At 39.9% G+C, this 13,070-nt stretch overlaps 1 protein-coding gene across 6 annotated transcripts in view; it reads right to left on the bottom strand.

Moving 5' to 3' along the window:
• The window catches only part of ZFYVE28 (zinc finger FYVE-type containing 28), a 157,231-nt gene that overhangs the window by 56,204 nt on the left and 87,957 nt on the right, over positions 1-13,070 (bottom strand). For all 6 annotated transcript variants that reach the window (XM_075752661.1, XM_075752662.1, XM_075752663.1 and 3 more), the window contains exons 3-4: positions 4,618-4,755; positions 1,625-1,827 (exon numbers count right to left, since the gene is read on the bottom strand). In XM_075752661.1, coding sequence (XP_075608776.1) covers positions 1,625-1,827; positions 4,618-4,755 — 341 coding nt within the window. The remainder of the gene's footprint in view (positions 1-1,624; positions 1,828-4,617; positions 4,756-13,070) is intronic.

The raw sequence follows: 13,070 nt of genomic DNA, 5'->3' as shown, positions 1-13,070 counted from the left end.
GGACAAATCATCTTACAAACATAAGCCTTCCTGTATCATTTTGTATTTATTCTGACAGCACTCACTATGAAAATTGTATAGTGTACAAATCTAAGAAATGCAGCTAATTTACTTATTGCAGATTGAGGCAGTGGAACTCACTAGTAATTTATAACTGCACACATTTAGCAATTGGAACTCCATACTGTGTGGCACAGGGAGGTAGGTCCTAGATGGATCTTTATTGCCACATCTTGATAGTTTACTCAGTTTTTTTTAAGGAAATACAAAAATGCACATTTTATCTAGAAAAGTTTTACCTGAAGTTATATTAGTGAAATTCAGTCAGCCAGAGACGATTTAGGAGACTTAAAAGTTGGTGTCATTTTTATGTGGAATTACATGCAAAAGCACTAATTCACAAGGCAAGAAACATTGGTTTTCTGTCACCACATGGCTTAATCAGTCATTTGTAGACTACAGGGTACTATTTGGTAACCCTGGAAGGGAAAAAGTTGTTCGCAAAACAACAGCAAAGACAAATGCTGTATGTAGAGAGTTGGTATGGAGAGGCCAGAAACTGTGCGCAGGCACTGTGAAGAACCAGTTACTGATTACCAGTGTCTGCACTCAAAGTCACACTTAAAACCACATTTTTAGCCAATGTTTTCAATTAAAATGATTTTCAATGTAACAGTATAATGATAGTTTTTCGAATCAGAAAAAATTGCTTACCTGAATAAAATCATGCAAGAGAATATGAATACTGAGGCAGGGCAATCAGTAACAGGAGACAAGACAGTCTAGGGATTATTCCCCAGAAACATTTAAAACTCTACCCAACTCTCAGAAATCTGTTCTGCTGAGGGTAGAAATGGTTGTATTACATTCAATCCATAGATAATCTTGTCCAGTATACTGTCTGTAACTATGTCCAGCACCGCATACATCTAACAGACACGCAGAAAGCTGGCTTAAATTCTGAAGCACAATGCAAAATTTGGTCATTGTGACCTTTGATGCAATTAAGCAATTACTTTTCTTACCCCAAAAGTAGTTATTTTTGATATAAATCTCTAAGCCATTTTTCAATCACAAGTTTTTACATCAGTGAGTTCCTACGGTTAATTATGGCTTGTGTAAAAGAACTTCCTTCATCAGATTTCAATTTGCCTTCTTAAATTCACTGGGTGCATATTGCTTGTATCTCTAAGCACAAGAAAACAAAACCTCATAATCTCTAGATTATTTGTTATCTTTTTTATTTTTAATATCTCTTATTTGTCACCTTTCCTCTGACAAAGAAAACACTAAGGGAAGAGATCTATGGCTTTCTTTTCTGTCTTGGAAAACATACCTCAAATGCCATGTGCCAGTATGCAAATGGAAGATTATAGCTTAGTAGAAGAGAGCAAATGTTGATTGCTAAAAAGCTATTTAATTTTCTTTTCATTATTGCTACACTTGAAGGAAAAATATCTAACAAAACAAATTACTGAAGAATTCAAATACCATGATAAAAAAAAAATACGTACTTTTTCCATAAGAACAGAACAAAACAGACAACTTCCAAAACCCAACAAGCCACACAACAGCTGTCATAGCCAAGCCAATACTCACAATGCATTTACTTTAGATCTTTTACCTTAATTCAAATTCAGCAAAAAGGACGTCAAAATGCTTGAGCGAATCTTTCATTTTTTCTGTGTAGAGGTTCAAATCCCTTAAGGCCTGGTCACGAATGATATTTCTAACTTCCTCCAGGCTTCGGGTCAGATCCTTGGCCAACGGCCTCATAGCCATACTCTCAATTTCACGATTCATAATAATAGAACCAGCAGCCAAACACTACGAAATAGATTGAGAGAAAATATTAATTTTTACAAAGTTACTGTTCTGTTTAAAAAAACCCCCACAAAATGTGATATTTAATACTTTGAATGGGGGCAGTACTTAGTCCCAATTTGTTGCAAATTATTAAAGAAGTATGCTGAGAGTCATAAGCCTTCACATAAAAGGTTAGGGAGCAGCTCAGTCAGGGAGACACAAGAACAGAGGAAGGTTCAAGTGCAAGAACCGCAAAGCTGACGAACTTTAAAAAGTTCTTTTCCCACTAGTTAGGCAATAAGTATTGGTAGGATATATACTCTATGTATGCAAGGACTGCAAGCATAAAGGGATGTGAATTTAGCTAGAGTATGATCAATGGAATGTGTTGATTCAGGCTAGACAGCTTCATTTTGTAAAATAAATCTATTCTTTACAAAAAGAACAGAAATTCTGGAACTGCGATGACTTTTGCAGCAAAACTGGTCACGCTGGCTGTCAGACCAGGGATCCAGCTAGACCAGTACCCTGCCTCCCACAGAAGCCATTAAAATATTTTATAGGAAAGAACATAAAACCAGGTCACAGAGTGATTCTTCCCTTTCAGTTTCTGGAAAGCAAGTATTTAAGAGACTCCTTGCCCCAAGAATTATACATGGATTCCTTCTGACTAGCTCACAAAGACATTAAAAGTAGACTTTAACTCCAACACATCAATAAATCTTTTTTTAAATCTTGCTATTAAAACCAAGCTAATTAGTAATCTCTGCTGCTGGCTTTATTCCTTTATGGATACATTCAGAAGACAACAAATACTGATACAAGTCATACTTGCTGTATTAATGGAAATATTTTTATTAACTGAAAATATATAAAGGTTATTCTAGTCTCAAACTTCTCTTATTTTCTTTTTTTTAATCTCCATTTGCAGCTCTGTGTCCCTCTCCCCCGGACGGAAGGCATTTGTGCAGCTCTGTAGGGGGGACCTGCAATCCCAGCCCTTGCTCAGCAGCCTGATACATCAATTCGTGATATAAGGGCACTCAGAGAAGATCGTGGTCTTGCCTCTTATCACCCAAAGCAGTATTTGTGGAAACCATGGATAAGGCAAGTCTTACCTGTTGATGGGTACTCTTAGTCTGATAACTCAGAGCGATTGCACTGACAAGGACACGTAAGTGTATATTCTTAACAGTCCATAGTCTTCCTTACTACAGCAACTTACAGGAGGACAGTGACTACAGTCATATGAGTTAGCATTACTTCATCACTGCCTCTTCATTACTTCCTCTGAAACCAACAGGTCTCTTCAGCATGTTGGTTCGATTTGGAGACAGCAAAAGTTTGATTTGGAAAGAGTAAAGGCATTAGCTAATGTAATACAAACAGTGTATATGGGAGACCTATTCTCCTCCTAGAAGACACTGGCTGTCTCAGCGACCCCCTCAAGCATTTTCCACAATGCGAGAAGTTACTACATTGGCTGGCATTTTTCCTGTTTGTTTGTTGCTGTACTCCCGGTTTATTAGTCCCTTAGAGTAAGAAAGGATAACAGGATTCAGAGAGATTCATTATGGATGGCTGCAGAATTATCCCATCTTCTCCTACCTCACTGCCAAGGAAGCACCATGAAGCCAACGTGTCAGACGTTCAGCACTTTAAAACTGAGCATGGTGTCACCTGGATGACAGCGGTGAAGGTCACATGATAACCAAAAGAAAAATTGCTAGTGCTTTTGCTGAGGACAGGATTATAAAGCACTGACAGATCAAATTGATTTTGTAAATTCTACCCGAGACTTCCCTGACTCGGAAACAACTACAATGAAAAACTGTCAAAACCAGAACATACAGAAGCATATTGGACTGACCAAGATAGGAACTACTGATGGAGAGCATGCACTTCAAGAAGAAAGGCAGAACTGGTAGAGAAAAGATTGGACAATAGCAGGAGCCGAAGGATTGCTTCAAATACAGTAGAGGCAAAGCTGGAAACGCCACCACAATGCGCATTGTGTGAGGGGATATGTAGACTACTCCCTCCCAACTCTCAACAAATCTGTAATGCTTAAAGTCACCTTCAGACCTGAAGACACTAAATTTATCATTAAACATACCATAATGATTTTTTTTTTTTTAAGCTAACAGACATCAGGACTAATGAATAAGTATCTTGCATATCGCATCCTGTTTTCTGACACTTCAGGCTTCTCTTGGGTAAAACAAAGTTTATTCACTACAAAAATCCCTTGTTCTACAGGTTGCTGTAGAAGCAGATCTTTGAGACAAACCAGGTAAAAGAAGAAAAGTGGACTTCAATGTTTCACACAGAAACCATTATAGTTTTAGCATACACATGAAACAAGCGAATTATGTGCAACAAATCAGGTTATGTATGTTTAATATGAGTTATAACATAATATAGCCACTAAAATACAGTGACAGGAAGCACTTATATTTGTTAGAGATAAACTTATCCTGATAAAATTCCCTTATATATCTTTGTTTCTAAGACTTTCAAAGCATGAGATGCAAGCTGGCCCATCAGGATAAAATAATTAATCAAGAATATTAATGATATGCTAATTCACAATAGTTTTTAAGAGGTAGTGATAATGACAGCAAACAATTATGAAAAACACTGGTATGCTGTTAGCCCAACCAATACCAAAACCATAGTTAAAAAATCCCCTTCCTCTGTAATTATACGTACCGTTTTCAGAAAAGGCTCAAGCTGTACATTAAACTTCTGGCTTTGCACCACAAAAAAATTGTCAATTAACCCCAAGTAATAGAAATACGAGATACTTACTTCTGCTCCAAACCAAAGCTGTCCTGCAAGGTTGTCATGGCGTATTTCCTCTGGAAACTTAACACAAAAGTCTCGGTTGGCCCGTTCATGTGGAATGCATTCATCCATGATTTGATTTATGATGTTCAAAACATTATCCTGAAGCAAAATATAGGATAGCATATATACTGTTCCCACAGAAATCCCACAAAACTTTTTCTAACTTTTGATAGAAATTATTAGAGAGGCACCAACTAAGACAGAAAATGCAATATTTAACTCTTACGGTCATCAGACACGCAGAGAAAACAGAGGAGCATATTGTATAGAAAGAAGAGTGGCAAACTTCACCTTTTCTAGTTTTCCTAGAGACTGTTTCTTACAGAGATTCACTGCACTTAACTTTTACTACTTTAGTGGGCCTTCTGAAGAGGAGGCTTGATTTAAAGAGCTCGTTACCTCCAGCTATCTATCTGTAAAATATCAGTAAATAAACTAGAAGTAAATTAGACTTCTCTCATTTCCTCTCACCAGCCCAACGATATGCACTTCATTCTTTCCCAAAAGAACGCCTGTCAGGGTACCCTGGAGGCGTTCGAAGTTGAGTTATATTGGGACCATTGGGGCTGAAGAGCCTTACATTCACAGTGGGAATGGAAAGCAAGTGGTTTCCACACTTGAGTCCCCAGTGGGCCAGGGCTGGCACATCTGCCTGCCATCTCACCCCCAGCCATCCAGGAGGACAAGGGGACACCCCATAGGTTAGGGAATCTTAATAACTGCTCTGATCTACCTCTGGACCAGGACAAAGATCAAAGAGCTATAACCAGCTTCTTGATATGCAGCAAATATTCTGTATTCATTTAATGGAAAAGATAATTTTCACATACCCCTGCTGGGAACTGCATGGAATTTGATTAACATAATAAAGGTAGATTCAGAGCATGAAAAAGGCTGAGTGCTTTCATTAAAAATGTTTTGTCTGTTTCTTACTTTTTCCACTATTTACAGAATTCATGTTCTATTTAATATATTTATTTTTCAAACAAATAAACCCAAATCCTTCTGTATTGAACTGTTTGACAGAATTGGTTTAAGTCTACACTTTTTTATTTTGCTCTGCATTTAAAAAAATAATAGAAGGCAGGAATTTTGAAGAAACCTGCCCCTTTTGTATATTCCCCGCTGCGAAAGACAAAGCCTACTTCAGATACAAAAAGAGATTCGTATTTTCTGTAATTTCAGCACAGACTGCTGTAACTGCTGTTGCCACAAAATAATCTTAATATTAATGCCATAACCACAGTTATCTTCATCCAAAATAAATAAGCATTGGCATCATCTATTACACTTTGATATAAGGTCCTTTGTGTTAACAATTAAAACATTTCTACATAAATCTATTTTTTGCAAGTCTGTCATAAGGTAAAACATTTCATTTCAATAAAGTTGTTAAAAACAAACAATACCCTGAACACTTAAAACACACTGGCACACATAATATTCAACCATCTTCTCTACAAACAAATCTGAAAACCAAGTGCTCTGTAGCTCCTCCACGGCATCACAACAGAGACCATGGCCAGCAGGTATGAGAAGAGACAAGAAAAATTAAGCTAGATTCACCGACATATAAAAAACCTTAATTTTAGAGATACACCCCTTACTCTGCTGAGCATAACACACTGTGAGGATTAGTGGGGCATTTGGATCTCTAGGAATCCAAAGAGATGCCCATTGTTGAAATTGAGGGAAAAGCCAACCTCACAACGTTCCCTAGAGTAACTGCAAGGGGAACTCAAGTTCCAGTCCTGGAAGAAGACACAACACAGCAAAGATGTCCACCTCTTGTTTCTGCACTGCCATCCTGAGCTGCAGAACAAGCCAGACTGCCACCCCCTCCCCTCTTCAGGATAAAACGGAGACAGGCAAGGAATCACATGCAAATTATTATGACACTTTATGGTGAGAAAAAGGAGACTAATAACACGTTTCCTATTTTCCTTCCTTCCATTTCTTAATTCTAGGTATTGAGTATATTTCTCACATCATTATTTAGCTAGATCTAGCTGGGGAAACCAAAATATTTTGAAGGTAGGTCCCATACAGAAATCAACTCCTAAAACACTTAGCTCCTACCCAAAGTTACAGAGCAAAGAATGAAACTTGAGGATTAGAGAATTTAAAGTGTAGAAGGGCATGAGTCACTCATGATGTATTACAAATAAGTTATTACTGTTCTATTTTGAGACCAGGTGCTTTGCTTGTAGCTCCCACTTCATCACCAGAGCGATACAGGTTGGCACATTAGGATAAAAACCTAGATTCCTGTTTTCAGGGAATTAATAAAAGTTTGCAAAGATCTTTTAGCATTTGAGAGATGCAGTGGTAAAAAGTAATCCTAGCAGTTAAATTTTAAAAAAGCTGCAAGAAATACAAAGAAATACTAAGGCAGGGAACTCTGAGAATAATTATATTTGAAGCTGATTATATCATATTTTAAATAATCCAATTCCATTTCATTTTAGGACATGATATTCCAATTTATTTTACTTACCACCAAACTTGAATATGGGAAAATGCAATTTTCAATCTCTTGCTTTTTTTTTCCTTCCCCAAAAAGCTACACAGAATAGCATGAGACCCATATTGAAAAGCTTTCCTCCCTTTTTTTTTTTTACTTTAATGCATTATTTTTCAAAATGAAATTTTATTTTATAGCAACTACAAGACAGATAGAAATCCATTTTTATAATCATCTACATACACACTCAAAATTCCTGATACATCAAAGAAATTTTTATGCAAATGGAATAAAGCAACAGGACTCATACTTGGCCAAATAACTGTTCTGTATTTTCATTCTGGTTTTCTAATCATTACACATGTAAAAAAGTACTAAGATTCTGACGAAATCATCTCAAGAAATAATTACTATAAGCATAATGAAATTTTGTACCTTAATGCACTTAAATATTGTAACTGAAGGCAGTAGGATATAAAGATGATTAAACTTTTTACAAAAAAGTAAATACTGATTTTTCAGTATATCATTTGTTTACCACCTAAATGACATTTAATATTCTTCATTTCTTTGATATTCCTATAATCTCTAGATGCTTCTGCTCCACAGCACCCAAGACCTACCAACACATCTCTATGTATACCACACTTCATGAGTCAGTTTAAAAAAAACAAAACAGTTACTTGTTCCTTGTGCAGTACTAATAAGTTAAACCATAGGTAATTACAATTTTAATATTCACTTTCCAACGGAGATGAAGCACAATAGCTCAATCTCTGGACCAGCAGCAGTTATGTGGCTTCACACGGGCAGCTGATCATTCGGTGAAAAAGACCAGTGCAAAGACGAGCATCTTTTCCAGCACATGTAGTGGTGATACTGGAAGACTAAGGAAAGAACAGTTGATGGAACTTTGCCATTTAGTGGTATGATGCTGAAAGAATTCTAGAAGGGGAATTGTTTTTGCTGTTTCAAGATGTACAATTTCCCAAATTCTCTGATTTTTTACAGGGTTTATTTTATCTTACTACAGAAAAATCACCACAATTCTCTTATCACTTTCTTTCTTCTATGACACCCAGAGCAGAGTAACCAAAATAGGAAATCTGGAATACTTCCTCCCATAATGATTTCAAATCTCAGCTGCTTTGAAGCTGGAAGGATGCCAGCCAATTTAGACAGACTATCCAATGCATTGTAAGCAAATTAGTCTTTTCTTTAGAAGAGCTTCAAGAAACATTCAATTTAGTTAATTACAGCATTCTGCTTTGTAAGCTAAGAACGAATGAGTTCGGATACATGGTAGCATTGAGGTTTTGCTCTAATTTAAGCAACAGAAATCAATTAGTTGGAATTGAAGTAGTAAATCTTTCACATGATCCATCTTTCTACATAAAAGCCTCTGGATTTAATGTATCCTTTGGTGGCTTTATCTGTTATCTTTTGGTTCATTTGCATACCAGGATGAGCACAGTTTTGTTTCAGCTGCCCTGTTTAGGTTCTCCAGGAGCACAACAGGCAGCCACTGCAACAAATCTGCTTTGAGATTTACTCCCAGTTCTTCATTTCCTGGAAAACAAAGCTCAGTCTTTCATGTAACAGAGAACACTTATATTTTGATAGAAAAGATAAGCTGGTGAAGAGTGCTTTAAACTACAGTTGCCAGGGGAGGAGAACCTCAATCCATCCCACTCTTCCCAGTTTGATGCCCAGAGCCAGGACAAGGATCACAGGTCAGCAGGAGAGCATCTGAAGTGCAGCACAAAGGAATTCCAGCCAGTCAGTCAGCGTCATCATGGGCCCAGTTTTAATGCCTCTACGCAAATGCACGTAGTGTGGGGAATAAACGAGGAGATGAAGACGTGTGCACGCCTGCAGGGTTGTGATCTCATTGGCATCACCGAGACGTGGTGGGATGGCTCCTATGACTAGAGTGTTGGAATGGAAGGATACAGGCTCTTTAGGAAGGACAGGCAGGGCAGATGAGGAGGGGGTGTTGCCCTCTATGCCAATGACCAGCTGGAGTGCATGGAGCTCCACCTGGGGATGGGTGAGGAGCTGACCAAGAGCTTATGGGTCGGGATTATAGGGAGGGCAGGGGACACTATAGTGGGGGTCTGCTACAGGCCACTCGACCAGAAGACCAAGCAGATGAGGCCCTCCATAGACAGATAGGAATGGCCTCGTGTTCACAAGCCCTGGTCCTCACAGGGGACTTCAACAACCCTGGTATCTGTTGGAAGGACAACACAGCAGGGCGTAAGCAATCCAGGAGGTTCCTGGAATGCATTGATGGTAACTTCCTTCCTCAAGTGGTAGAGGAGCCAGCGAGGACATGTGCCATGGTGGCCCTTGTTCTCACCAACAAGGAGGGGCTGATGGGGAATGTGAAGCTCAAGGGCAGCCTTGGCTGCAGTGACCATGAAATGGTGGAGTTCAAGATCCTCAGGGCAACAAGGAGGGCGCACAGCAAGCTCGCTACCCTGGACTTCAGGAGAGCAGCGGCTGGCCTCTTTAGGCATCTGCTTGATAGAGTGTACAATGGGACAAAGCCCTGGAGGGAAGAGGGGCCCAAGAAAGCTGGTTAGTATTCAAGGATCACCTCCTCCAAGCTCAGGAGAAATGCATCCCAATGAAGAGGAAGTCAGACATGCATGGTTGAGCAAGGAGCTCCTGGGCAAAGTCAAACACAAAAAGGAAGTCTGCAGAAGGTAGAAGCAAGGGCAGGTAGCCTGGGAGGAATACAGAGAAACTGTCCAAGCAGCCAGGGATCAGGTTAGGAAAGCTAAAGCTCTGATAGAATTAAATCTGGCCAGGGACACCAAGGTCCACAAGAAAAGCTTCTATGTCAGTGGTAAACGGAAGACCAGGGAAAATGTGGGCCCTCTCCAGAAGGAAACAGGAGAGCTGGTTACCTGGGATATGGAGAAGGCTGAGGTACTCAATGACTTCTTTGCCTTAGTCTTCACCAGCAAGTGCTCTAGCCACACCGCCTAAGTCTCAGAAGGCAAAGGCAGGGACTGGGAGAATGAAGAACCACCCACTGTAGGAGAAGATCAGGTTTGAGACCATCTGAGGAACCTGAAAGCACACAAGTCCATGGGACCTAAGGAGATGCATCTGCATGTCCTGAGGGAACTGGTGGGCAAAGTTGCTAAGCCACTATTCATCCTATCTGAGAAGATGTGGTGGTCCAGTGAAGTTCCCACTGACTAGAAAAGGGGAAACATAGCCTCCATTTTTAAAAAGGGAAAAAAGAAAGACTCAGGGAACTGCAGGCTAGTCAGTCTGTGTGGTGCAGTCAACAGGCTGGAGGGAAGCGATGTCATCCACAGGTATCTTGACAGGCTTGAGAGGTGGGCCCATGTGAACCGCATGAAGTTCAACAAGGCCAAGTGCAAGGCCCTGACTGACATGGGTCAAGGCAATCCTGAGCACAACTACAGGCTGGGCGGAGAATGGATTGGGAGCAGCCCTGAGAAGGACTTCGGGGTGTTGGTAAATGAGAAGCTCTACATGAGTCGGCAATGCATGCTTGCAGCCCAGAAAGCCAACAGTACCCTGGCATGCATCAAAAGAAGTGTGACCAGCAGGTTGAGGGAGGCGATTCTGCCCCTTTACTCTGCTCTCAAGAGACCACACCTGGAGTACTGCGTCCAGCTCTGGGGGTCCCAGTACAAGGAGGACATGGAGCTGTCAGAGCAAGTTCAGAGGAGGGCCATGAAGATGATGAGAGGGCTGGAGCACCTCTCCTATGAGGACAGGCTGAGAGAGTTGGGGTTGTTCAGCCTGGAGAAGAGAAGGCTCCAGGGAGACCTTACAGCAGCCTTCCAGTACCTGAAGGGGCCTACAGGAAAGCTGGAGAAGTACTGGTTACAGGGGCATGGAGTGACAGGACAAGGGGGAATGCTTTAAGCTGAAGGAGGGAAGATTTAGATTAGATGTTAGGAAGAAATTCTTCCCTGTGAGGGTGGTGAGGCACTGGAACAGGTTGCCCAGAGAAGCTGTGGAGGCCCCATCCCTGGAAGTGTTCAAGGCCAGGTTGGATGGGGCTTTGGGCAACGTGGTCTAGTGGAGGGTGTCCCTGCCCATGGCAGGGAGGTTAGAACTAGATGGTCTTGAAGGTTGCTTACAACCCAAACCATTCTAGGATTCTATGATAATGAGTGGTAGTGAGACAATGCATGTAGTTCACCACAGCCGATGACAAAAAGTTGGTTTATTTTGGCCCAGCAGTAATTGGCCATATACTCAGTAATCAGAGCATGAAGCTAACAGCAACCACTGCATTAGCTTTCTGAATAGGTACAAAAAGAAAAGCCAGTACCTTCATCTTACTTATGCTCTAGAACATATGTTTAGATCAACAGAAGGCAGGCTTATCTAGCCTTTTGTACATGTCCTTGATAAAAATCTGTGCTGCTCTTCCATGCTATTAAATTTAACATGACCTTCTTGAGGTCTTTTGCAAGATTTCTTCAGAAGAAGATAGCTTCCTGTGTTGTTCAGTACCTCTTCAATAGCCATTTTTTGAATTATCAGTAAAATCTAGCCAAGGTAACACAGTCTCAACATCACCATAAGCTTAATAGATGATATTTTAGCCTCTTCGTTGAAATATATCTTTCACATTTTTCATTTCTTTTTCTGGCTTAATGTTAAATTGCAGACCTCCTTCAACATCATGTTTATGACAAACAGAAGCAATTGATGAACACAAATTAAGGCCAAACATAAGGAAGATTTTGCTATGATTACAGCAATTAGCTAGTAGTCAGATTTTTATGTGTTACTTTAAAAGAAGAAACCAATAATAAGGTGACATACTCTTTGATGTAAGTAACAGGATGTCAAAGGACACCCAAAAGTCCTGGCTTCAGAACCCAGCAGGGTCTCTGCAGACAGCTGTTTAACCCAGAGATCCAAAGTCTCTCTCCAAATAGGAACAAGTTCCACAGCTTTCCCTCCAGCCCATCTGGCACAGATCCCAAAGGCCATACCTTCAGTCTCTCTCTTTCTTGCCTGACCAGCTATTTGACTAGTTCCCACTGTCAACTTCTAGATGCTCCACTTTCTAACACTAATGTAGGATTTTTCTGTGTATGAACTCTGGGCAGTAGCTGCTAGTTGAACCTAGCCCTCTGTAGAGTGGTAACAAAATTCATCATTAAAGGCAGCTTGGATCTCTAGCAATTTAAATGCTGTATTGCCCCAGCCCAGAAACAATGATTGTGTGGAACCGCAGCACCAAAGCTTCTCTTCCTGAACTGTCTTGCGAGTGTACCCTCATGAGGGCACTAAACACTTCAAATATCACTGATTTATTAACAGAAATTTTGATCTTACCTCCTGCATATATTCAAAATTTATTATGCAGACACTGAATAATTACATCTCCCCAAGCGGAGTGATTGTTACGTATGAAGCAGTGAACACTGGCACACCAATTTTCAAACAGAAGAGGTCACAGATATTTGAGCACAGCTTGCAATAAAAATGATTAACAAAGATATAGTATTTCTTTATTGGCTAAAATGACCTTATTCACTAAGCCAGTGTGCACTCTTTTTGACAAATTACATTTAAATTTAACTTACATCTGTTCTGAGCATCTCTGTGTCTAACAAAGATCTCATCATGGAATTCATTTCCCTCTTCTCTTTACTACCTGCCCAAATATACCTCTCAGTAAATAAAAGAGGAATCCCCACTTACAGAAGGGCTGTTTATAACTAACACCAACTAGAGAGACTACATTAAGTGCAGCATTGTTACAGGGCATCATCCTCTCTCTGCAGAAAAGAGTATTTTCAGATCTCAAAAATCTAAGTGCTATCTGATGCTACCATAAGAAAAAAACAAAGAAAAAAAGGTTTACTCCTCTACATCAAAAAGCCTTTAACTAACATTAGGCATGACTGCCTACTGAAATGGAGTATACCCAAACTCA

The sequence above is a fragment of the Balearica regulorum genome, chromosome 4 (genome assembly GCF_011004875.1).
Source record: "Balearica regulorum gibbericeps isolate bBalReg1 chromosome 4, bBalReg1.pri, whole genome shotgun sequence".
Taxonomy (NCBI): Eukaryota; Metazoa; Chordata; class Aves; order Gruiformes; family Gruidae; genus Balearica; species Balearica regulorum.
This window is presented reverse-complemented; position numbering and strand designations above follow the sequence as displayed.